Source organism: Antechinus flavipes, chromosome 4 (genome assembly GCF_016432865.1).
Source record: "Antechinus flavipes isolate AdamAnt ecotype Samford, QLD, Australia chromosome 4, AdamAnt_v2, whole genome shotgun sequence".
NCBI classification, from domain to species: Eukaryota; Metazoa; Chordata; class Mammalia; order Dasyuromorphia; family Dasyuridae; genus Antechinus; species Antechinus flavipes.
This window is the reverse complement of record NC_067401.1, coordinates 466801647-466824907: the sequence shown is the minus strand read 5'-3', so window position 1 is coordinate 466824907 and position 23261 is coordinate 466801647. Positions and strand designations below refer to the sequence as shown.

The 23261-nt window shown below is 36.2% G+C and overlaps 1 protein-coding gene across 1 annotated transcript; it reads right to left on the bottom strand.

The window, feature by feature from the left end:
• Nucleotides 1-1437: 1437 nt before the first annotated feature.
• On the bottom strand, nt 1438-22304 carry LOC127563236 (cytochrome P450 2J2-like). The gene is made up of 9 exons (XM_051999562.1): nt 21971-22304; nt 18334-18496; nt 13123-13272; nt 10368-10528; nt 8388-8564; nt 6608-6743; nt 5035-5222; nt 3748-3886; nt 1438-2812 (listed from the first exon to the last, which is right to left on the bottom strand). The coding sequence occupies exons 1-9, from the start codon at nt 22181-22183 to the stop codon at nt 2631-2633; spliced, it is 1509 nt and encodes a 502-aa protein (XP_051855522.1). The 5' UTR covers nt 22184-22304; the 3' UTR covers nt 1438-2630.
• Nucleotides 22305-23261: the final 957 nt, after the last annotated feature.

Genomic DNA, 23261 nt, shown 5'->3' with positions numbered 1-23261 from the left:
AAGCTAGCTGAGCCCCAGGCAAAGAGGTAGATTGAAAAGGAGATAATAAAGACTTTTGGACTTTATCATCTGGCTATTCTTCTGTTGATTATTCTTCTGAAATGAAGGCTGGTCCAAGACCTTCAGAAAACCAACCAAACATTACATAATATAATTGTTGATAAGGACATTTCAATAAGCCTCACTTATAGTTTAGAATTTATTACTTGTCCATTGCCATAAGTCCAATAAATTAATATCTTTTTTCCTCCATATCTTCAATTGTAAAGTGAATGAATTGGAATAAAAATCTGCAAGATATCATCCAGATCAATGATTATATAAATCTAGAATTTGTGACCATTAGGAGTAGAAAATTTAAATGCAAAATACATAAGGCAATATATAACACACAACAAAAACGTGATTAGTTACCATGTGGTCTTTCAGAATCCTTTGGCTTTTAGTACCTGAAGGTAAGTCCCCAGAAGTCTTTGCTGTGAGTTAGGTCAAGGACCCAGAAATGATACACATATTGGAGAACCTACAAAGCAAAGCTTGTGCCTGGCAAACTGTGGTTGAATCCTGGATACAATCTGAGATCTTAAGTCTTTGTAAGGCCAAGTCATTCTGTCTGAGGCAACCACTTATTAAGTAATTAAAGTTATGTAAAAGGCACTGTCCCTTCCTCAATGGGGCAGATACTTCCCAGGGAGGAAAAAAAGGAGGAGGGTAGGTGTTTATTTGACCTCAGTGTTATTCTTCCAGTTCCTAGAAGTCTGGTTGGGGAAAATGAGCAACCCATGAGCAGGAGATGAGCCTTTCTAGGACATTTCATAAAGCGACTCCTCCTCTACCTTCTGCTCATGGAGCTGAGTTCATGTTTCTCCTGATTGTGAAACAGACCTGAGACTCTTTCAAACAGTTATGCTACAAAGCCATCCAAAGGAAACTCAGCCAGAAAAGCCCATAAAGCCCATTGTTTGATATAATGTCCCTTACAAAAAGGAGCTACCTTTTGATATAATGGTGCTCGTGGAAGAGAATTAAAAAAAAAAAAAAAGATTTTACTGACCAGGAGAATTCAGAGAGTTTTTCTTTTGGTTATTACCTGTCATTATCAGCAAAGAAACAAGTCTTTCCACCAGGCTGATAAAAAACTCATCATCATACCTAAAAGTGTTAGTAATAGGTGTACCTACTGTGTAATTGCCCAGAGTACTCTACACAAAAAAATGCCATTCTGACTGATGGGGTCATCATTAATGGAAAACAGTTCAACTTATTACCTCAAAATTTAGCCATGCTAGAATTTCCTCTTGATGTAATGGTTCGATGACATAAACAAACATTTTTAAAATTGGAATAGCAGGGGTTTGATTGAGAAGATTCCGGCAACATGGCTTCCATTTCTCTTTCTTTTCTGTGTCTAACTGCATTGCTCATTTTATTGACATGTGACCCAATAAAGAATTTTGTTTATTGTGTAGAACAAAGGATCAAGATCTATAATAGCATAGCCACTACATCCTTGACTATTCCTTCTACTTCAGTACTCTCTTCCCATTATCTATTTTTTAAATAAAGCTTTATTCCTTTCAAAACATATGAATGGATAATTTGACATAACAAACAATAAATGAGGAATATTAGTCACACTGATTCACATGGTCATTTACATTTTGTGTTTCACTGGGGTATTACAAGGGTTTTTATCAGCAGCATGGAAATCTATTTTGTGTAAGTATCTCTGACAAAATTAAGGAAACTTAAGAGGAATAGAGAGCTTTAACAAATGAGCAAAACAAAGGTGGAGGTATTCTTAGCTTCATATGAGTATAATTAATAGTGGCGAGTTTATGATGTATCTATAACATGACTTTTAATAGGAATGAGAAACCCAGCTCATCAATGAATGGGCTACTATTTCACACTGTGAAAGTCAAAGAAATTATGAATGTGAAAGGAAGTCTTTTAGGGATGAAACAATCATCATTATTAATGGGATCCTCTATGGCAGGCACTTGTTGTAGATCTAAAGACATAAAGAAAATAATATTTGCCCACAAAGAGTTCACAATCCATAGAGATCTCTTAGAATCATCCTAATCAACCTGAGGATTTAAATTTTCTGAACCCTTCTCTAAAATCCCATCCATTGTTTAGTTATAAACACAAGACAGAGAAGAATAATTAACCAAAGTTTGGCCCCACTGCTGCTTGTCAGGGAAAGAACGGTATTGATTCTCTGTTCCCATCATCACAGAGTTATAGATTTAAAATTGGAGAAGACTTTAGAAATCTTCCTCCCCCTCAGTTTATATTTGAAAAAGGAGGCAGAGATTCGAGGGATATGATCCCAAATCACCCAGCTACTAGGTGACAGGACTAAGAAGTGACCCCCAAGATCTTAAATTTCAAATACAGTAAGAACTCTGTGTTTTCTTTTTGCTGGTGTTCATGCTTCTTTTTCTAAGTAGAAATATTCAATCAGCAACAGATACCCTCCCTTGGTCTCTCTCCTCTTTTTGCCTTCTTGACTTCTCTCCTCGTCCCTAGCCAGACTCCAAAGGCAGGGAGCATGAGACTGGTTCCAGTGTGCCCTTTTTTCCTGTGCCCCTTGGATGATCACCTCACAGGCCTGGCTTGGCCTATATCTCTCGAGGAATGGCACAGATTTGGTAGGGGAGAGGAGAGACGGCCATGCTTATTTGGAAGTCCAGGCTCAGCTGGGTGTTTGGAGGAGCCTGGAATGTGAACTTCTGGAGGAGGCTGGTGAAGAAAAGGAAGAGCTCAGCCCGAGCCAGCTGTTCTCCCAGGCAGGCCCTCTTTCCTGAAAGGCAAGGAGATCAGAAAAGAATAAATCCACTTGACACAGGCTGGGAGTTGGGGATCTCAAGAGTCTGGATGTAAATGCTAGCATTGGGATTGGCTTTAGGGCCGGTAACTAGCTCATAATCACAACGCTAATATTGATCAGAAGTGGAATCTGAACCCAAGCCTTCGTTGCTGCATTTCAGGCACTATTTCCACCACTCCATCTCACAGCCAACCTTAGAAGTTTAGTACAGGTGACATCCTGTATCCACAGAGGACCTGGATTCAGATCCCACTTGAGATGCTTCTTATGCAGATGACAATGGACACATCACTTAACCTTAGTGGCTTCAAGTTTGCTCATCTGTAAAATGAGGGAGTTGGATGATGTGGCCCCTAAGGGCTCTTCCAGTTCTGTGTCTAAGAGCTAGCTTCTGTGCAGCCTTAAGAAAAATGGTTCCTGCTCTGAATTTAAGCCAGGTGGGTTGGGGGAGAGTGTTGGACCTGAAGTCAGGAAGCCCTCAGTTCAAATCCTACTCCTGATAATTAGAAACAAGTGACCCAACTGCTCTCAGTCTCATGTGTAAAATGGGGGTAATAATAGCATGTGCTTTGCAGGATAAATAGGTAAAAGACTCTGTTAACCTTAAAGACTATATAAATGCTAGGTACTAATGTGACTGCTTCTCCCCCCTACACACACTCTTTTCCTTCTCTTCTTTCTCCCTCCTTTCCTTTTCTTCCTTTTCCTTCTGCTCCTTCTACTACTACTTGTATTGTTATTTTGTCAAAAACAGACAATGACTGATTATTAGTAATATATGCAGTCATGTGATGTGAGCTTCAGGAAGTAGAATCTGCAAAGTTTCTTCATGTTAAAAAGTTACTGCTCCCAGACATAGGGCTACTGCTCCCAGACTTAAGGCTTTCTCCCTACTACGTGTGGCTCACCAATTGAGAAAGGCAGAAAAGACTCTTTTTTCTTAAATTGGCCGTTCTCCAGAAAATGTTCTGGGTTGAAGGTTTCTGGGGTAGCCCACTCCTTGGGGTCCCTGTTCAAAGCAGTCAAGTTGGTCATCATCATGGATCCCTGGAAATAAGAGAAAAGAACTGAATTCAAGTTACTCTGAGGAGGAAGTGACCTAGTCCTTTCTCTCTCTCATTTTATAGAAGAGGGAATTGAGAATCAGAGGGAGCATAGAACCTTCTAAAGCCATATTGCTTTTTAGTGGCCAGGCTTGTTGTAGAACTCCAAACTTCTTAAGACAGGGACTCCCAACTAGTTGGGACCCTTTGAAAGACTGGTAAGCCTATAGCCCTTTTTTTCAGAACCAATTTTAATAAATGAATCAAATAAAACAACAGGATCACTAAGGAAATTGATTATCTTGAAATATAATCATTACAATCTAAATAAAACAAAACTCATGGATTCCAAGTTAAGAAGCCCGACCTTACAGAGTCATAACTTTAGGACTGGAAGTGATTGTAGAGGGCATTGGGACCATCCTATTCATTTTTACAGATGAGTAAACCAATACAGGGAAAAATAGACCAATTCAAGTTTATCCAGCTAGTGGCAGGAGGAAATCAACCCAAACTGCCTTATACTAAAGTGCCTTTTGGGGGCAAGTTTGATGCCATTAGCAGTAGGTGATTCGTCTTCCAGCTAACATATGCCACATCTGGGACCATATTTTGAATCAGATTGTCAATAAGCAAGTTTCCAATATATCATGTGCCCTAAATCAGTAAATTCATTTCCTTCAGAATTCTTGTAAGAAATGATGGTTATAAATATCAAATACTCTGAAAGACCTATAGGGCCATTGAGAAGGTATCCTATTCAAAAATTTTGATACAGGCTGTATAAAATGTAGCATTAGAGATTTTAGAGTTAAAAGCCATTTCATGTTTACAGATGAGGAAATAGAGGCTGGCAAATGAAGTTACTTGTACAGCAATACACAGCAAGTATTTAGGACTGAATTTCAATCCAGGTCTTCTTGACTCTAGTTCTATATCCACTGGGTTTTGTTGGATCAGAAAATACAGCTTCCTTATGTCTTGACTATAAAGACACACCAGTATATGTTTAGGTAACCTGGTTTATAAAGAGTTGTTCTCCGGGGAGGAGCTCACAGAACAAGACAAAGATGTTGGGTCAATTATAGGACATGGAAGTAGGTGGAGACATAATCTTTTCAAATTCATGGGGGAAAAAAAAAAGATATTTACCTTGGGCACATGGTATCCTGCCACTGTGGTATCAACCACAGCCATTCTGGGTGCATTGAAAGGAATAATGTCACCCATTCTTTGAACTTCATGAACAGCTGCATTAGTGTAGGGCAAATTCTCCCTATCAGCTATGGTGGGCTGCCGAGTTTGGCCAATCACTCTGTCAATCTCAGCTTGTATTTTGCCTGGAAAGAAGAGGGAGAATTGTTTGAGACCCAAATGGTATTTCCCATTTATAGAGTACTTTAAAGTTTGCAAAACATTGGACAAATATTATTCTCTCTGATGCTTACAACTATGCCAGAAGGATATTTCTATTATTGTTCTCATTTTTTTTTAGATGAAACTCCGGTAGAAGTCAAGGAACTTTCTCAGTCTCATATCTAGTTAGGTATGAACTCAAAGCTTTTTTTTTTTCCCTTCTCATTATTATTATTTTTTTTTAATGTGGGAGAAATACAGCCATACCTATGGTTGTTTAAAAGCTTAACTTGATACTTCATCAAACTTGCCAGTCCCTGTAGCCTAGAGACTGAGCTGAATAAAGACAAATAAGAATGTATGTTTGGGAAGGTATCCAGAAATGGGACACCATGGAAAGCATTCTGGAGTTGGCAATAGAAGACCTGGATTCAAATTTTGGCTTTACCAGTCAGGATTTGAGTCTCCATGAATAAGAACCTCTTGGTATCCTTTCTTTATCTCTAAACTGATCAAGTCAAATAGACTTTCTCTAAAGTCTTTAAATCACTTGGTTTCTCTCAGCCTTGTTTTTCACATCTGTGAAATTTTATGGCCTCTAAGATTCCTTCCAACACAAAATGACCTTTTGCAGATTGAATTAATAATGGGTCCTTCAGTTAAGTAATTCAGTTAAGTTAATTTGAAATCTATGATGAACTATTATATGTAATAGAATAGAACTATATTTTAAAGTGTTATTTTATTATATTTCATTAAAAAGGAGTTATAGTGCACTGTAATAAAATAATATCAGATATTCATGTAATATTTTTAAGGTTTACAAAGCATTTAATGGTTATCAACTTCTTTTATCCTGGCAACAACTATATGAGATAAGACCTTTTGTTGTTCCTACTTTATAGATGACAATGCAGAGGCTAAGAGAATTTATGTGATTTGCCAGGGTCACAAGTGTTTGAAGCAGGATTTAAATTTGTAGCTTCCTGATTCCAAATTTCGGACACTCTATTGTTCTAGATAGCAAGGTACTATCAAATGGGGATTTGAAAAAAAAAGTTTGATGTCAAAAGGGAATGAAAAATGGTAATCACTGCTTCATTCCACTGTATGTAATATGCTTGGAAAGATTTCAAGATCTCTGTAAATTCAAACTCTTTTAGTTAGAATTGTACATGGTTGAGGCAGCTAGGTGGTACAGTGGATAGAGCACTAGCTCTGAAGTAAGGAGGACCTGAGTTCAAATCTGTTCTCAGATACTTAACACTTTCTAGCTGTGTGACCCTGGTCAAGTTAATTAACCCCAACTGCTTCATTTCTACAAAAATAGAATTCTACAAGGTTGCTTAGCTTGGTGCCATCACTGTACCTTGGATCTCTGGATAAAGGGCCATGTACAGCAGCGCCCACCTTAGAGTGGTTGAAGTTGTCTCTGTTCCAGCAAAGAAGAGGTCCATGGTACAGTAGACTAAATTTTTTTCACTGAAACTAGAATGGATGTTATCCTTAAATTAAAAAGACATGGATTAGTTGGTTAATTAAAAAAAATAACCATGGCTTTGACCAAACATAAAGAGCTTTCAGGCTCAATGGAATCATGGGTCAAGGTCAAGGTGGAAGATTTTAGGCTTTGAGGAAACTGAAACAAACTGAGATTGAGTAACTTTTCCTGGATCATAGGGCTAATGTCTGAGATTAGATTTGAACTCAATTTTTCCTAATTCCAAATCCAGTCTTCTAATTCTGTTCAAAGTAGTTGATTAGACAAGCCCTTTTTTCATTATGATTCATATCTCACATATTGCATGCTCTTTAGTTAGAGCAGTAAGTCAAAATAACTAGTTTCATATGTGTTGGAATCCTTACACATATGTCCACACTCTATAACTGAAGGACATAAATGAAGGACTTTAATCTCTTTTGCTTTCAGTTTCTCCATCTGTGCAATGTAAATAATATCTGTGCTAGCTATCTCATGGCATTGTCTGGAGAGGGGAAAAACCCAAAGATTTTGCAAATGTTGACATACCATATTCATCTAAGTATCAGTTTTATTGTCATTTCTTGGCATTATTATTATTCTAATTAAATATATATTTTATCCTCTGGATTCATTCTTTTGATGAGTAAACAAAGACTATTAAAATGCTTTACAATTTGTCAGATACTTTCCCCATAATCTTGTGAAGCAGATAGTGCCAAAAATATTGTACTAATGTTTTCAAATGGAGAGACTGAGAATTAGAGAAATGATTTTTTTCTTAAAAAAAAACTTGCATGATGAATTCAGGATCTATAATTCATGTAGAAATCCAGCATTTTTAATATAGAGGATAAAATCACAAGACTTAGAAGTTGAGGTGGAATTCCTATGGCATCAAACTCAAAGAGAAATGGGGTCATCAAATTACTCATAAGGACCTATGGAGGTTCCATATTGACTTAAATTATGTATGTTCTAATGCATTTTCATTTATTTGGTTAAACATTTCTAAATTACATTAAAATTTTTATTCTATATTACTTGGGAATGACCACAGACTTATTGTCCATATATTTGACTATTGCATAAAATTGCAAAAGTGGTTATACTTAAGATGGATAATTAAACTTATTTTTCTAGTGTCATAAAATTTACAAAGAATATGTACATAATAATTCTGGATAGGATGATGCGGAATGGTATATTAATGTTATAGGTGAGAAAAACGAGTTACAGAAAGATAGATTCATAGACATGTTCTATCAGGACTAAGATTTAATTCCAATCAGAAAAGGTACTAATGAAAAGGACACTGGACTTGGAAACAGAAAAGACTAATTACAGTTTTAAATTCCTAACAACTTTATGAATGGACTAAGTTAACTAAAATCTCTGTGCCTCAGTTTCCCCTTGTATTAAATTAGGAATTGAATCCAAATGTGCCTTATGGTCCCTTCCAATCCTAAATAAAAACCATGAGCTCTCCATTAGTAAGCGCCATCACTTGTACTTTTTACCGCCCATGGTTGTCACTGAGGAAAGATATATACATTATGATAGAAATATAAGATTTTCAAAATTTCAACACACTCCTCCCACACCAAGTTAGCATTTTTTTGAGAGGTTTTAAATACACAATTCTCTCTTCCTGTGATGCCTCTATTACCTTGGATAGCTCCGTCAGGTAAGCATCAATGAAATCCTGGGGCTCCTCTGGATTCAGGTTTTCCTTGTGTTGTTTGATCACATCTTCTACAAAAGATTCTAGCTTTTTGGATTCTCTGAAGAGCTTCTGGTGAGCTCCTGGCAGGAATTTCATTACAGAAGGAATTATATTGAAGAGCTAAATAATATAAAAAAGAATAGGGTAGGATGGCTGAGTGTCAGTTCATGTTTGACTACCCCACCTCTCCATCTTCATCTTAAGTCAGGCCATGATTTTTAACATTTTTTAGGGTCATGAAATATCTCTTTTGGAATTCATCCTTCATGTAACCACTGTCTCTCATCTCATACTGTTGTTCTTTTAACTCAAGCTACTGTTCAACTGTCTAAGCACCAAGCCCTTGGCCATGTTTTGATGCCACAAAATAAGACCAATCTAGGCAGGCTCCACGGCTGCAAAGAAAGAGTGGAGAGTCTCGAGAAATTGTCATCACTCGAGCCCATCTTTCCCAGTTAGCCCCACAGAATTCCCTTCTTCTGAATTACAGTTTGTTTCACTTAGGCAAATGAGAGCCAATGGCATTCACCCTTTTCCTTCATTTTTTTTTCATAGGCACTTGAGAAAATAGATGAAATCATACACCAGTGACACATGAGTCATTGACCAACTGGGTCAATGTAAGAAAAGTAGATGCAATTGTGGAGGAAGACTCAGGAATGTCTGAGATAGAATTTTGCATCCAACATTTATTAGCTGTGGGCAAGTCATTAACTTATCTTAGCCTCAGTTTTCTTATAAGTAAAATGGGAATATTAATGGCATCTATCTTAAAGGATTGTAGATATGATCTAAAGAAATCAGTTAATCAATAAGCATTTAGTAAGTGTTAACTATGCTGTAGAGAGTCCTGGACATCCAAAGGAAAAGGGAGAAATTCCATTCCCTATTCTCCAGGTAGTTCACCTTGGAATAGGAGGGACACCATGGAAATAACTGGGACATGTAAGATGTAGGCAGAGTTGTTGAAAAGTATTCTGAGAGGAGAAAGCACCACCAGTTAGAGCTACTGAAAAAGCCATCCTTCAGTAGGAAGTGAAATTGGAGCTCATTCTTGAAGAAAGTCAAGAAGTAGAGGTTAGAAGGGAGAGCATTCCAGATAACAAGGATAGTGCAAAGGCACTAGGTGGTGTTAATATTTGTATTGCTGTTTAGAAACTTTAGAGGGAAGCAGTTAAATTATCTGTCTCTCTGTTTCTCTTCTTTCTGTCTCTCGTTCTGTTTCTCTAGCTGTTTCTGTATCTTGTCTCTGTTTCTGAACCTCTCTTCCTTCCTGCTTCCCTCTCTCTTCTCTATCTCTCTTTTTGTGTCTCTCTCTCCCACTTTTCTAGAAGTGAGGAAAAAATCCAGATATCTCTCAAATGACTCAAGAGAAATTCGCGATTAAGCCTTTACTGGTCTTCCTGACTTCTAATACTGCAAGTAATATTTAGTTGCCTATAAACCCACTTGGAAGCATGTTGCCTCCTCCAGCAAAATGCAAACCATCTTATGTCAGGGGCTGTTTCATTTTTATCCTTGTATCCCCAACACTTAGCATAATACTTGGCACAAAATAAACACTTAATAAATGTTTGTAAATTGATCATCTTGGTAAAGATTTTAGGAACACTTAAAACTATTGAGAAATTTGTTTCTTATTATCTGGAGATCACAGTGTTCTGGAAAAGCATGGATCCCCCAGGTTAAGGTTAAGATAAGTTAATGACTTGCCCACATGAGATTCCCTCATGTCACAGCTTACAAAGATCTTGTTTCCTTCCTTTCCCACTCTCAGGCCTTTGACTGCTTAGAGGAAGTCATGCACAAACTGCTAATGCCAAAATAACAATCATCCTGTTTTTTTTTTTTTTTCCCCCATGAAGAAAGTCCATGGCCAGTTGAAATTGATGCAACCATTCCCAGCCACAGATGCTGTATTACCTGACACTCCCATCTGGTCAAAAGCTTCATGGTATAATCCACAGTCTTCAGCAGCTCCCGAAATTTTGAATCATGGTACTCAAAACGATGTCCAAATGTTACAGAGCAGATGATATTAGAAACAGCATTGTTGATCACAAAGTGGGGGTCAAAGGGCTGTCCTGTTGACCAGAATAGAATGGATTTAATCATTGACCTTTAAAGGAATCCAGCAGAATTCTTAATCTTTTTCTTTTTAATACCTTTTTTTTACTTTCCCTTCCCCAACTCCCAGTATACATCTACTTTATTAATATTGTCTATAACCAGCTACTAGTTAAATAGATGTGAGGGGGGGAACAGAATGTGTCATTTTTAATGTTTCTATCAAGATTTGAGATTTAATTGGCATATTTTATTTCAACACAGTATACCAAAGTAGCTTTGAACAAGTTGCTTTAGTTGTCTTTGTTTCCATTTGTAATTAAATAAAATAAGGACATTGGACTAGATGACTCCTGAGAGCCTTTTTATCTTCTGTGTTCTATATCTAATATATCATGCGAATTATTCCAAAAAGTTGTGCCCTTTTGAGTAATGAGCATGAGCACACACATGCATCTGTGTCCATAGATGTATGTGTGCATATTCCAATCCTCATGAGTATGTTTACACTTGTGGGCTAGTTGTATGCATATGAGTAGTAGGGTTTGAAATTTTTACTGGAGATACTGGAATGAAAAGAAAAATTATGAGAATGAAAATAAGGAAGGGAGGCAATATAAAGTAATGTGTAAATGAACCTGGAGCCAGGGAGACCCAGCTAATCTCAGACATTTGTTCCAATCCTAACCCTAACCCTAACCCTACCTAGACATGTGCTAATTGGTCATCCTTATTGTGATTCTGGTGCCTTCCTATTATTGATTATTTCCAATTTCTCCTGTCTTTATCATGTTTGTACATAGTTATTTGCGTATTGCCTTACTCCTTAGTCTGGGAGATCCTGGAGGACAGAGATTGTCTTATTCCTTTCCTCAGGATTTAGCTCAGTGTCTAGAATACATTAATAAATGTTTATTAATTGACTGGTCTTGGGAAAGTCACTTGATTGCTACATTCCTCCATTTATTGTTATTAAGAATGAGAGGGAGAGTTGACTTGATTGGCTCCAAGGTAATTACGTACCCTAAATCTATAATAATAAGAGAAAGCAAAAGATAAGGAGAAAGGGCAAGTGGATGACAATGAGAGGAGGAACAGAAGGAAAAGGAAGCATAGAAAGAGGAGGAAGAGTAAGAGAATGGATGTCTACAATAAGAACATTGTGCAAAGAAAGATAACTTGGATAGACTTAAGGACTTGGATCAGTGAAATACCAACCAAAACTCAAGAGAATCAATGATGCACCAGCTACTAACCTCCTGAGCATGACCAATGTAAAAAAATGTATTTTGTTTGACAAGTGTGGTGTTTTTCTTCTTTAAAATATAATGGTTCTCTCTGGGAGCAGGTTTTTTGGGGAGGTTTTCTGGAGGCAGCCTTAGTTTCAGTTAAATGTAATAATCACCCAAATGCAGCCAGGTGTTCAAAGTTCAGATCTTTTATTGCTTGCTCCAAAATAGCCTGATTAGTTTTTCTTAGAGGCCTACCCTTGGTTGTAAGAGCCCTTGCAGCTTTGTCCTTTGTTTCTGCCTTTGCTTTCTTCAGCTTCTAGCCAGCACCAAGGTAAAAGTTGTAATGAATCTTTCTTACCTCCGAGAGAGGGCTTCTAACTGAACTCACTTGACACTCCCCTCTCAATCTAATTCAGCTGAATTCCCTTGACTGGCTCACTGAAGCTCTATTTATGCTCCTTCTCCAAGAGTGGGACTATGGGTTTCCTCCCAGAGTGCTCTCTGGCCCTAAGAGCTTCTTGCTTATATGAGCTCTCTAAAGGTGTGAACACAAACATTGTTTTTATCGGTTCTACTTAGTACCTTGTTTCTTCTGGCCCATAACATCTCCTTGTAAGATCAGATCAATCATACTGAACCATGCTAAATTAGATAATTATTGTCTCTATCAACTCTAATGACTTAACAGTTTGTAAAGACTCCAACAGAGAAATATTTCTTACTAGTGTGTTCCCCCCCCCAGTGGAAGATGAAACAAGAAGACAATAATGATTAACTGAAAAAAGTTATCAATCCTTAAATGAAGACAACAATATGTGTGCATATGTGTGTGTGTGTGTGTGTGTGTGTTCTAAAGTATAGAAAGAAGAGAGAAAAGTGAAAGAGAAAGGGGGAAAAAGAGAATGAAAGGAGAGATACAAAGAAATGGAAATATATAATTCAATAACTAGAATTGTAGAAGAATAATTAGGAAGTAAAAAGAGTTAGAGAAGGACTGTATGAGAAAATAGAGGCAGGGTTGTGTCCACATATGTGTAGGGCCCAACCAAGGTAAGACTCCATGTGTGACATTTGAAAAACTGAAGCATGTAGAGCCTTAGGATTCATGGAAGAAAAATGATTATATTGGCATTCAAGAGAATGAACCATCAAGGCTTGCTTTCTTGGCTTATGGCCTCATTTTCCCCTAGAGAACAATTTTGGGTCTTTGAAAATATTCCCTGGGGACTTGGGGGTAATATTTTGCCTGTCTCTACTCTACAGATGCCCTTTCCTCCCCTGCTTCTCCCAAACACAAGTGCAGATTCTCTTTAATGTTCATCTGGCCAAATTGAAAATCACAAGGAATTGAAAAACCTCTCTGTCTAACCAGTGCTCACCTTTTTCTTCCCCAATAGCTTCAGTGAGATACTTGGCCTCCACCCGTATCCGATCTTCCAGGGTCTTCTTTCCCAAACCAAAGTTCCTTAGAGTCATTAAGGCAAATCTTCTTTGCTGTTTCCACAGTTGGCCATTAGACATGATCAATCCTAAGTAACAATATTAATAATAATTTATATCACTATTTCAAAAGACCTATCATTTTACTGATATGGTTATTTCCCCTACTAATAGTGGAATTCAACTCAATTACTTATTACTTATTCTCTCCACTAATGATAAAATTCAACTGAACAAACACTTAAAAAACACAACATACTGACACTTATTATATGCTAAACCCTTTACTGGATATACAAAATAAGGGCTAGACAATTTCTGTTCTCAAAGTACTTATATATTAATTAGGAAAATAACTTAAAGTTCTACTATGGAGCATTTAGAAATGCTTGAGGTTCTAAAGACAAAACAGAGATGCGATGCCTCTGAGGTCCAACCATCTGCATGTAGCCTTGGGGACATAAACATAAACTTTTTATTTTCTCAGTCAGAGATGACTGGCTGCTGGATGATTTTCTGCTTAGGAAAGATGTGGACAGTGGGAGGAGCCCAAATCCTAATCTAAATGGTCAAATCCACTTGAAATGGCCCAAGCCATCTCAAATGGCCCTTGTTGACTTTATCAATGTCATGGTCCAGGCATAACAGTGATATTTTGGCCTATGGGTGATGGATATGCTACAAGCAGGCTCATTGTCACTTTTATGCTTACTGTCATCTGGAACAGATAAGTCCTCTATCTTGCTGGCAGTATACTATTAAACAGTCAACCCTATTTGTCTCCACCCAAGAATGGAAGTCTATAAAAGAGAAATATTGGGATAATCTTTTTCCAGGAAGTACCTTTTCTGTGAAGAACTTGAGGACCAAGACATAAGAGTTTTTGGAAGGTGCCAGATGATAGAATTGTTTTGAGATCTGTTGCTCTTTAATGACAGGGGGAAGGTAAAACTATTTCTGCAAAAATTACTTAGTTGTCATAGTGGAAAAAAAGACAATCCTTTTCCAGAGACCTTTAACTGAGTAAAGATAACGAGGGCGAAGGAATAAGCATTTATTAAGCACCAACTATATCCTAGACACTACACTAAATATTGTACAAATATCCTCTCTTTGACTTCTCACAACCATCCTGTGAAATAGATGCTATTATTATTTCCATTTTACTGTTAAGGGAGCAGGTTTAGTGACCTCCCCAAGATCACAGATGTAGTAAGTGTCTGAGGATAGATTTGAACTAAGGACTTCTTGACCTAGCTCTCTATCCACTGTATCACCTGGCTGTCTCCTCCTTCCTGATTGAGCTCTCAGACAAGGGGCGTGGTGCTGCCTGGTGGGCCAAGTAACACAGTGGAGATTGGTTGGATAAAACAGCCAACATATACTCAGGGTAGTTTGCAAAAGAGCAATAATCTCTTAGCCACTTTGAAATTAAGTTTAGGTACCTCTCTGGTTGTCTGACCACTTATACCTCATTCCTGATGGTTCTGATGCCATTTCTACTTATTGTTACTACTTTTTTATCAACAATTCCAATAGCCATAGACTGTGCCTATTCAAGTGATTGTTACATTTTAAGCTTTCCCTTCTCTCTCTTTCCTTCCCTCACTCTTTCCCTTTCTGTCTCTGTCTCTATCTTTCTTTCTGTCTCTCTCTCTCCTCTTCACTCTCTTTCTCTCTCGGTCTGAATTTCTCTTTCTTTCTTTATTTCTCTGTTGCTCTCTCCCTCCTCTTCACTCTCTTTCTCTTTCTTTCTTTCTCTCTGTCTTTCCTTCCCTCCTGCCTTTTTTCTCCCTGTCCCTGTCCCTCCCTGTCCTTACCCCTTTATCCCTTCCTGTTCTTCCTCTCATCTCCCTCCTCATCCTCGTCCTTGTCCTTGTCCTCTTCCTCCTCCTTCTCTTCCTCTTCTTCTTCCTTCTCCTTCTTTTCCTCCTCCTCCTCCTCTTCCTCCTCCTCCTTCTTCTTTTCCTCTTCCTCTTCCTCCTCCTCTTCCCCCCCACCGTCTCTCTTTCTCCCTTATATGTCCAGTTTTTTTTCTCCTATTCTAGCACACCCAATTCCAAGTTTCTCATATCCTTGGTAGTCTAGTGATCATGGTAGTCTAGTAATTGCCCTAAGGCCATTTAATTGTGGGATGGTCCATTAAAAAAGGTTTATGATTTGCTACTAAATTTGGAATGTGACAGGAGCAACATCTATTAAATTTTAAAAGCTTCTTCCACATAGCCAAAGCTAAGGCTATTTTTTTTTCCACAAAAAGCCACTCAAGATTCCCTACAGACTTATGAAAAACCAATCAAAATAGATAGAATTGGTTAATATGATTTAAAAAGAAAAAAAAAACTAAATAACTAGTATTAAAAAAAAAAAAAACCAAAAACATGAATATACCACTAAAGGAAATGAAATAAAAGTAATTATAAAGAGTTATTTTTCTAAATTATATGCAGCTATTAAATGTAATAATTTAAGTGAAATACAATAATATTTACAAAATTATAAATCGCCAGATTAGCAGAAGACAAAAATGGAATTTTTAAATAGAACAATTTTAGAAAAAGAAATTAAACAGGCCATAAATGAGCTTCCTAAAAAGTCATAAGAATCATATGAATATGTTGGTGAAATCTATTAACCATTTAAATATCAACTACTTCCAATATTAAATAAATCATTTTGAATGATAATAAAGAAGAGAGTCTACCAAATTCCTTTTCTGAAAAAAAAAATCATACAAATACCTAAACCAGGAAAAATTATGGAACAATTTCATTAATAAATATTAATGAAAAAATTCTAACTAAAATATTAAAATCATATATTACAAAGATTATAATCGTGATCAAGTGGAATCTATACCAGAAATGCAAGAAAGAATTAACATAAAAAAATCAATATAATTGATTACATTAAAAATAAATGCAAAAAATTAGAGCAGTTGATCATACAATTATAATCATATTATTATATCAATATGTTCAGAAAAATCTTTTTTATGTATCTTTTATATTAAACACTTATTTATATCAATAAAAATAAATATATTTACATTAATGATATAAATGTTTTCCCTTAATTTGGTAAAAACTAATTTATTTAAAATCATCAACAAGCATTAAATTAGAGGATGCCCAGTAAAAGCAAATTATAAAAAAAGTATGCCTATTATCATCAACATTATTCAGTGTTTTATTGGAAAATTAGCAATATTGCTAGCAATAGCAATAAAAGAAGAAAATGAAATGGAAGGAATCAGAATGGGAAACAAGGTAATAAAACTACCTCTTTTTTTTAGGTGCCATGATAATGTTCATGGAAAATTCCAAAGTTTCAACTTAAAAGTTAGGTGAAGCAATTAATAATTTTCACAAAGTACAAAGGTGGAAATTAAATCCATGAGCATTCCTTTATATCATAAACAAAATTCTGCAAAAAGATAAAGTAAAAGATACTCTGTTTAATATAACTCCAGATAGTATAAAATACCTGGGAGCACATCTGCCAAAAAATTCCAGGAAGTATATAAACAAATTTAAAAATATATATACAAATAAAATTAAACTTAAATAATTGGAATAATATAATTGTTCAAAATTAGTCTGGGCCAATATTTTTATTATAATTTAAATTTTAATACTATTCCCATTTCATTTTATTTTTTTTTTGAATTAGAAAAAAAAATTAACCGAATTTATTTGGGAAAGCATAAAGTGAAGATTATTAAATGTAATAATAAAAAAAAATGTAAAGGAAGGAGACCTAGGACTCATTATTGAAACACTCTGATTCTGGATAAGCAACAGAAAGTAAATAAATGGAAAAGAATAGATATAGAAATATAATCTAAAGTAGCAGATAGGCACAATAACATTGTATTTGAAGCATTCTTTGTAAAGAACTGGAGATTGCATTGATGCCTATCAATTGGTTGAACAAGTTGAGGTATATGATTGTGATGGAATACCATTGTACTATATATAAGAAATCATGAGCTCAATGATCTTAGAAAAACATGGAAAGACTTGTATGGAAAAATGAAGAGTGAAAGTGAATCAAAGAACCTTGTTGACTTTAAAAGATGTTTAATAATGTATTTTGTCTATTATAAATGCCCAAATTAATTATAAAGGATATTTGAAGAATGATACTATCTATCTGCACTCAAAGAAAGAAATAATAAATGGAAGTATGTGTATAAATATATAACCTATATCTGTCTAAATATATATATTGTGTCTAATGATAGCCATCTCTGGGGAGGGAAGAAAAAAGGAAAAGAAAAAGAAATTTACATAATTACTGTTGTAAATTTTAAAGGAAATTTAAGATGTTCATAGTAGATTTGCAGTTTCATGTGTAATAATCGTTTTATTGTATTTCATTATGAAAATACTGGTTTTATTAATAGATTAAATACATTAATAATGAAAAAAAATAAAACATACTTTGATGTAGAATTTTGATTTTATTGAATTCCTCCATATAAAGGTGTTTCTGCTGATACCTGAATCATCATGTGGGTCAAAGTGTCTAAAGACAGAATTATAAATCCACAGATTTTCTGAGTAGAAAGAGATCTCAGATTTAATTTATATCCAGCAAATAACACCAGCAAAATATACTGAACAACTTTTGCTTGTAGACCTCTATTGAGGGGGAATCTACCACCTCTGAAGAAAAGCATTTCATTTTAGGGCAATTCTGATTAAAAAGAAGATTTCTCGGTATGAAGCCAAACTGTAGCCCACTGAAAATCTATCTTCTTTGTTGTGATTCTGGGACCAAGGAGAACAAGTTAATGCCTTTTAGTTAAAAGGCCTTCAAATACTTGAAGACAATCATCATAACTTCCTTTCACCTCCTTCTGAGTCTCCCTGTCCTTGTTAAAACATTCCAAAATCTTTCAAATGATTCTTCTATGGGATGAATTTGAACTCTTTCTCCATTCTCCTCTTCCTCTTCCTCACTTCAATTCCTACTCTCAGATATGAAGGAAGGAAATGCCAAAGGCCTGCTTTTTATCATAATTCTTCTAGCCACAAGATATATATGGGTTGAAATTTGTCAGGAATGATGAAGAATAGGAATCAAAGGTATCTTTCAAAGAATCCCAGAGATGAAAAATATGTATTATAATGCAGAATACTCACCAAATGACTTAAAGATATGAAGATGGATAGGGAGTTGTGGTCGATCAATAAACACATCACTTTGGTTGACCAGGACCTCCTTGATCAATGGCAATCCAGTTACTATTACAAAGATTTCACTGCCCACATGCATGGACAAGATATTTCCATATTTCTGGACAAACTGAAAAAAATTATTTTGAGTAGGAAATTTCCATTGCCTTTCAGATCATGTTTTGTAAGTATTGTTATTAGATGGCATTCAGCTAATGTGAAACAATTCCAGGGGAATCTACTCAATTCAGTCTAATCCATTTCCACTCCATTAACTTCAGCTCTCCCTAAAAAAGCACTGAATTATCCAAATATATCTCAATTGCTGTGTTAGGAATTGAGCAGATGCTCACAAATACCAAACAGCACCTTGCCCTGAGGAGCTGGTATTGGAAGAAAATGATCTATGTATAAGGAAATTCAAAGTGATTTCAAGGAAGACTATTACATAGGAGGGTATCAGGAAGACTTTCTGCAGAAGGTGGCCCATTGAAGCTGAGATTTGATGATGAATTCCAAAAGATTCAGGGGAAAAGGGAATATATTCCAGGCTCTGAATTCATTGCTACATTCTAAGTAGCTTGCTGGACTGTAGCAAAGAAGAATTCAGAGTTTAATACATGGGCAAAACTTAGGGATTAACAACTAAACCATTATTATGTTCATTGGATTGGATAGAATGTCAGCTTCCAGAAGTCAGAGACAGTTTCACTTTTTTTTTTTTTAATCTCCAGCACCTAGGATAGTACCTGATACATATCAGACATTTATGAAATACTTGTTATTTGAGTGATTAGATCTTTTCCCAACTGACACCAATCAAAGCTCTTTCAAAACTCAATAGATGGTCTCTGAGAAAAATAAGAAAAAAATCAATCGATACTGTTTCCAACATGGTCATGATCTTCTTTGAAGTTAGCAAAATTGGCCTCAGGTAACACAAGTTCAGAGTTGTTATCCCCTCCCCACCCCCCCGAAACTTTTACAGCTTGATTATACCAAGAATATTTCTCTTCTACTTCAAGAACCTTAGACAGTGACTTATTTCAATTTGATAGCATATGATGACTATTTTCAGAAGGCAGGGATATTCAGACTTTAAAAAGTAAAAAAAAAAAAACAATGAGGTGAGGGGTGGGATGATAAGGGTATAGGACTTGAAATCTAGTAAGATCTGGGTGCAGAACCTACATTTGACTCCTACCAAGAACCAGTCAGTGAGCCTTTTCCAAGATATTGTTTCTGCTTATCTAGTATCTATCTCAAAGGCGTTGTAGAGCATCAAATAGTATAATACACAAATTATTCTCTATAAATATGCAAAGGTGATATCAATTTCACCTGGGAGGCAGCAGGAGATACTATATAGAGATCAAACATCAACATAGGAATCATAAAGGTTCAGATAAGAGATCTCCATCCCTGGCTGTCTAACATTTTATTAGTGACTCCAATAAAGGCACAGATAGGGTGCTCATCTATTTTGCAGTCAACAGTAAATTGAGGAGGATAGCTGGTAATGGAGTTGATCAAAAATGATTTAATGGATTGTGGTTGGGCTCAATGCATTAAGATGGAATTCAAAGGGATAAATGTAAATAAGTGTGCCTTAATCAGAAATCAAAAAAAAATTAATTTTAATTTTAATTTTTTAATCAAAAAAATTGCACAAGTACATTTTCTCTGAAAAAGATCTGTATCTTAAAAAACTTGGTTTTCTTTTCTTTAAATTGCATCTCCATGTTACTATTAGGATTATATCCTAAAGAGATCTTAAAGAAGGGAAAGGGACCCATATGTGCAAAAATGTTTTTTGTAGTGGCTAGAAAATGGAAGTTGAATGGATGGCCATCAATTGGAGAATGGTTGGGTAAATTGTGGTATATGAATGTTATGGAATATTATTGTTCATAAGAAATGGCCAGAAGGATGATTTCAGAAAGGCCTAGAGAGATTTACACGAACTGATGCTGAGTGAAATGAGCAGAACCAGGAGATCATTATACACAGCAACAACAATACTATATGATGATCAATTCTGATGGATGTGGCTCTCTTCAACAATGAGATGAACCAAATCAATTCCATTTGTTCAGTAATGAAGAGAACTAGCTATACCCAGTGAAAAAACTATGGGAAATAAGTGTGGCCATAACATAGTATTTCCACTCCTGTTATTTTCTGCTTGCATTTTTATTTCTTTCTCAGATTATTTTTACCTTATTTCTAAGTCTGATTTTTCTTGTGCAGCAAGAAAATTGTATAAATATGTATACATATTTTGTGTTTAATATATATTTTACTATATTTAACATGTATTGGTCTAGTTGCCATCTAGCAGAGCGGGTGGGAAGAAAGAGGGGAAAAATTACAACAGAAGGTTTTGCAAGGGCCAATGCTGAAAAATTACCCATGCATATGTCTTATAAATAAAAAGCTATAATTTAAAAAAATGTAGAAAAGTAAAGAAAAGTGCATTTCCTGAATTTCATTATCATTAGTTTCCTATATAGTCCCATTTTATGCATTTAAAACTATGATTCTGAGGAAATGGCTTCACCAGACTGACCACTGGAGGGGTCCAGGACACAAAAAAGTGAAAAAAATATTATTTAGAAGTTGAGAAGAGAGTACCTAATTCTACTCAGCATTATGATACATCAGATTAAGAAAATCATAATTAGCGTTTGGTGAAATTAATTGAAACGTGTTGGCAGTATAAGGTTAATAGCTATAATTGGCCAACAATCCAAGTGAATGTCAAAGATTGACATGTCCTGTCCAAAGTCTGAAGATTAAAATTGTGGACTCTGGGTTCTTAACTTTTCATAAATGAGTGTTTGTTTTGTTCTTCTTGTTGTTGTCATTGATGTTTCTGTTAGTCTGCTGAATCCGATGGGTTCCTTCTCAGAAGGAAGTTTTTAAATGTATATTAATAAAAGATGTAGGATTTTAAAGGAAATTATTATATTAAAGTACAGGGGTCAAAACATATTTTTAACTTGAATTCAACGGCCCCAGGTTAAATACCTCTGATTCAGAGGCTGCCTATGCAATTTCTACAGTCAGTCTAATAATGAAAATTTATTAAATGCTTACTATATACCAGGTACTGTGCTAATCCATGAGATACAAAAAAAGCAAAAGACAGTCTCTAAAGGAGCTCACTTATCCCTTTATACATAGGGATAATAATAATAGCTGGCATTTATTTAGCATTATTTAAGCTTTCTGGGTGCCCCTCAATGTGCAAAGGATTTTGCAATTATCTCATTGGATCATATTCGCAGAGATTGAATCAGAAAGGATCTCAGAAAGCATCTAATTCTGACCATGTACAAAAGAAAACACTACAAGGACACATCCCACATGTGAGGAGTTTTTCTAGGTCTCCAAAGGTCAAAAGGAGGCTGTGAATCTGACCCTCTAAGCCCCAAACCAGATGTACTTTCCATTGCAAGAGGCTGTTTCCCAGGTAGGGCCAGAGCAGAGATGAACACCCAGGCTTATTTTCTGTCCGGTCCAGCACATTACCCAGCATACACCACAGTTCCTATGCCCCCCTCTCAGCCAGCAGATTTTCCCCTCCCATTTCATTCTTTACCTTTTGCAGAGTGACTTGGGGCTTTTTGAAATCCATCTGGAGGAAGTTGCCCAATATGGGCAAACTTGGAGGGCCAGGGGGGTAGTTTAGATGTCGCCTCCTGCTCTGCAGATAATGTGTCAGGATCAGGATGATGACAGAGAGGAGAAGGAAATTCTGCAGGGGAGTTCCTTCCCAAAGAGAAGGGAGCATGTTTCTCAGAGAGAGCTGCATCTTTCCCAGCTCTGGTAGGAAGACTAGACCAGCCAAACTCCTCCTCCTTCTTCACTCCCTAATATGGGGCCACTGGAAGTAATGTTCCCAACTCAAGCTATGTTTGTCTCTGTGGAGCTGCTGCCAGGGTTGGTTTTATGGGCCAGTCAGAGAGAGTGCCAGTCTCTGCTCTATGCTCCAGCCCTCTGCCCTCTGCCAGGGCCTGCCTCCTGAGAGCAAACACCTCCCACTGAACAGGAAGAAAATGTCAGGCTTGTCAGCTAGAAACCAGAGAGAAAACTTGGTCAGAGAGCCCTGGGGAGGCTCCATAACCAGATAGGTCCACCTAGTGAGCCCCAAATCACAGGGCAAGAGCTTTGGGGAAAGAAGGGACCCAGAACCTCAGCCCTTGTTTAGGAGAGCAGCAAGCTAAGACTCAGGGAGGACAGGAAACTGACATGGTCCCATTGCTCCCTGTAAGGTTCAGAGGTTTCAATGGGACCTTACTCAGATGATCCAGTCAGTACTCCATTCTCTATTGCAAGCTGCCTCCAAATGGGCTTGGGAACTAACTTAGGGATCTCTAAACCTAGTATTCTGGCACCCTGTGTGGTATGGGATTAGATTTAAATGAGTATGTGAACTTGATTTAGAGAAAATAATTTCAACTTTATTGGAATAATTAGAATAAAATTACAATAGATTTGAAATAGAGATAATTAGATATTAGATAATAATAAAATTTGGATAGAATTAGAATAAATTAGAATGAAATTCCAACAAATTGGAAGAAATGGAATAAAATACCAATGTAATTGGAATAAATTGGGATAACATTTTAATATTTGTAAAATAATATGTAATAATTAAAATAAAATTTTAATACATATAGAATAATAAGGAATAATTAGAATACAATGTCAATTCTATTAAAACATTTGAAACAAAAAGTCAGTATTTTCCTTCTCCTCCTCTTCTCCCTTTTTCTTTGCCCTTTGTTCTCTAAGAGGACCATGACATCACCTGATGCCATGACATATAAATGAATTGGATTTAAGCAACAAAGGTAGGTGCAAAGTTACTTCTCTCACTTTCTTCT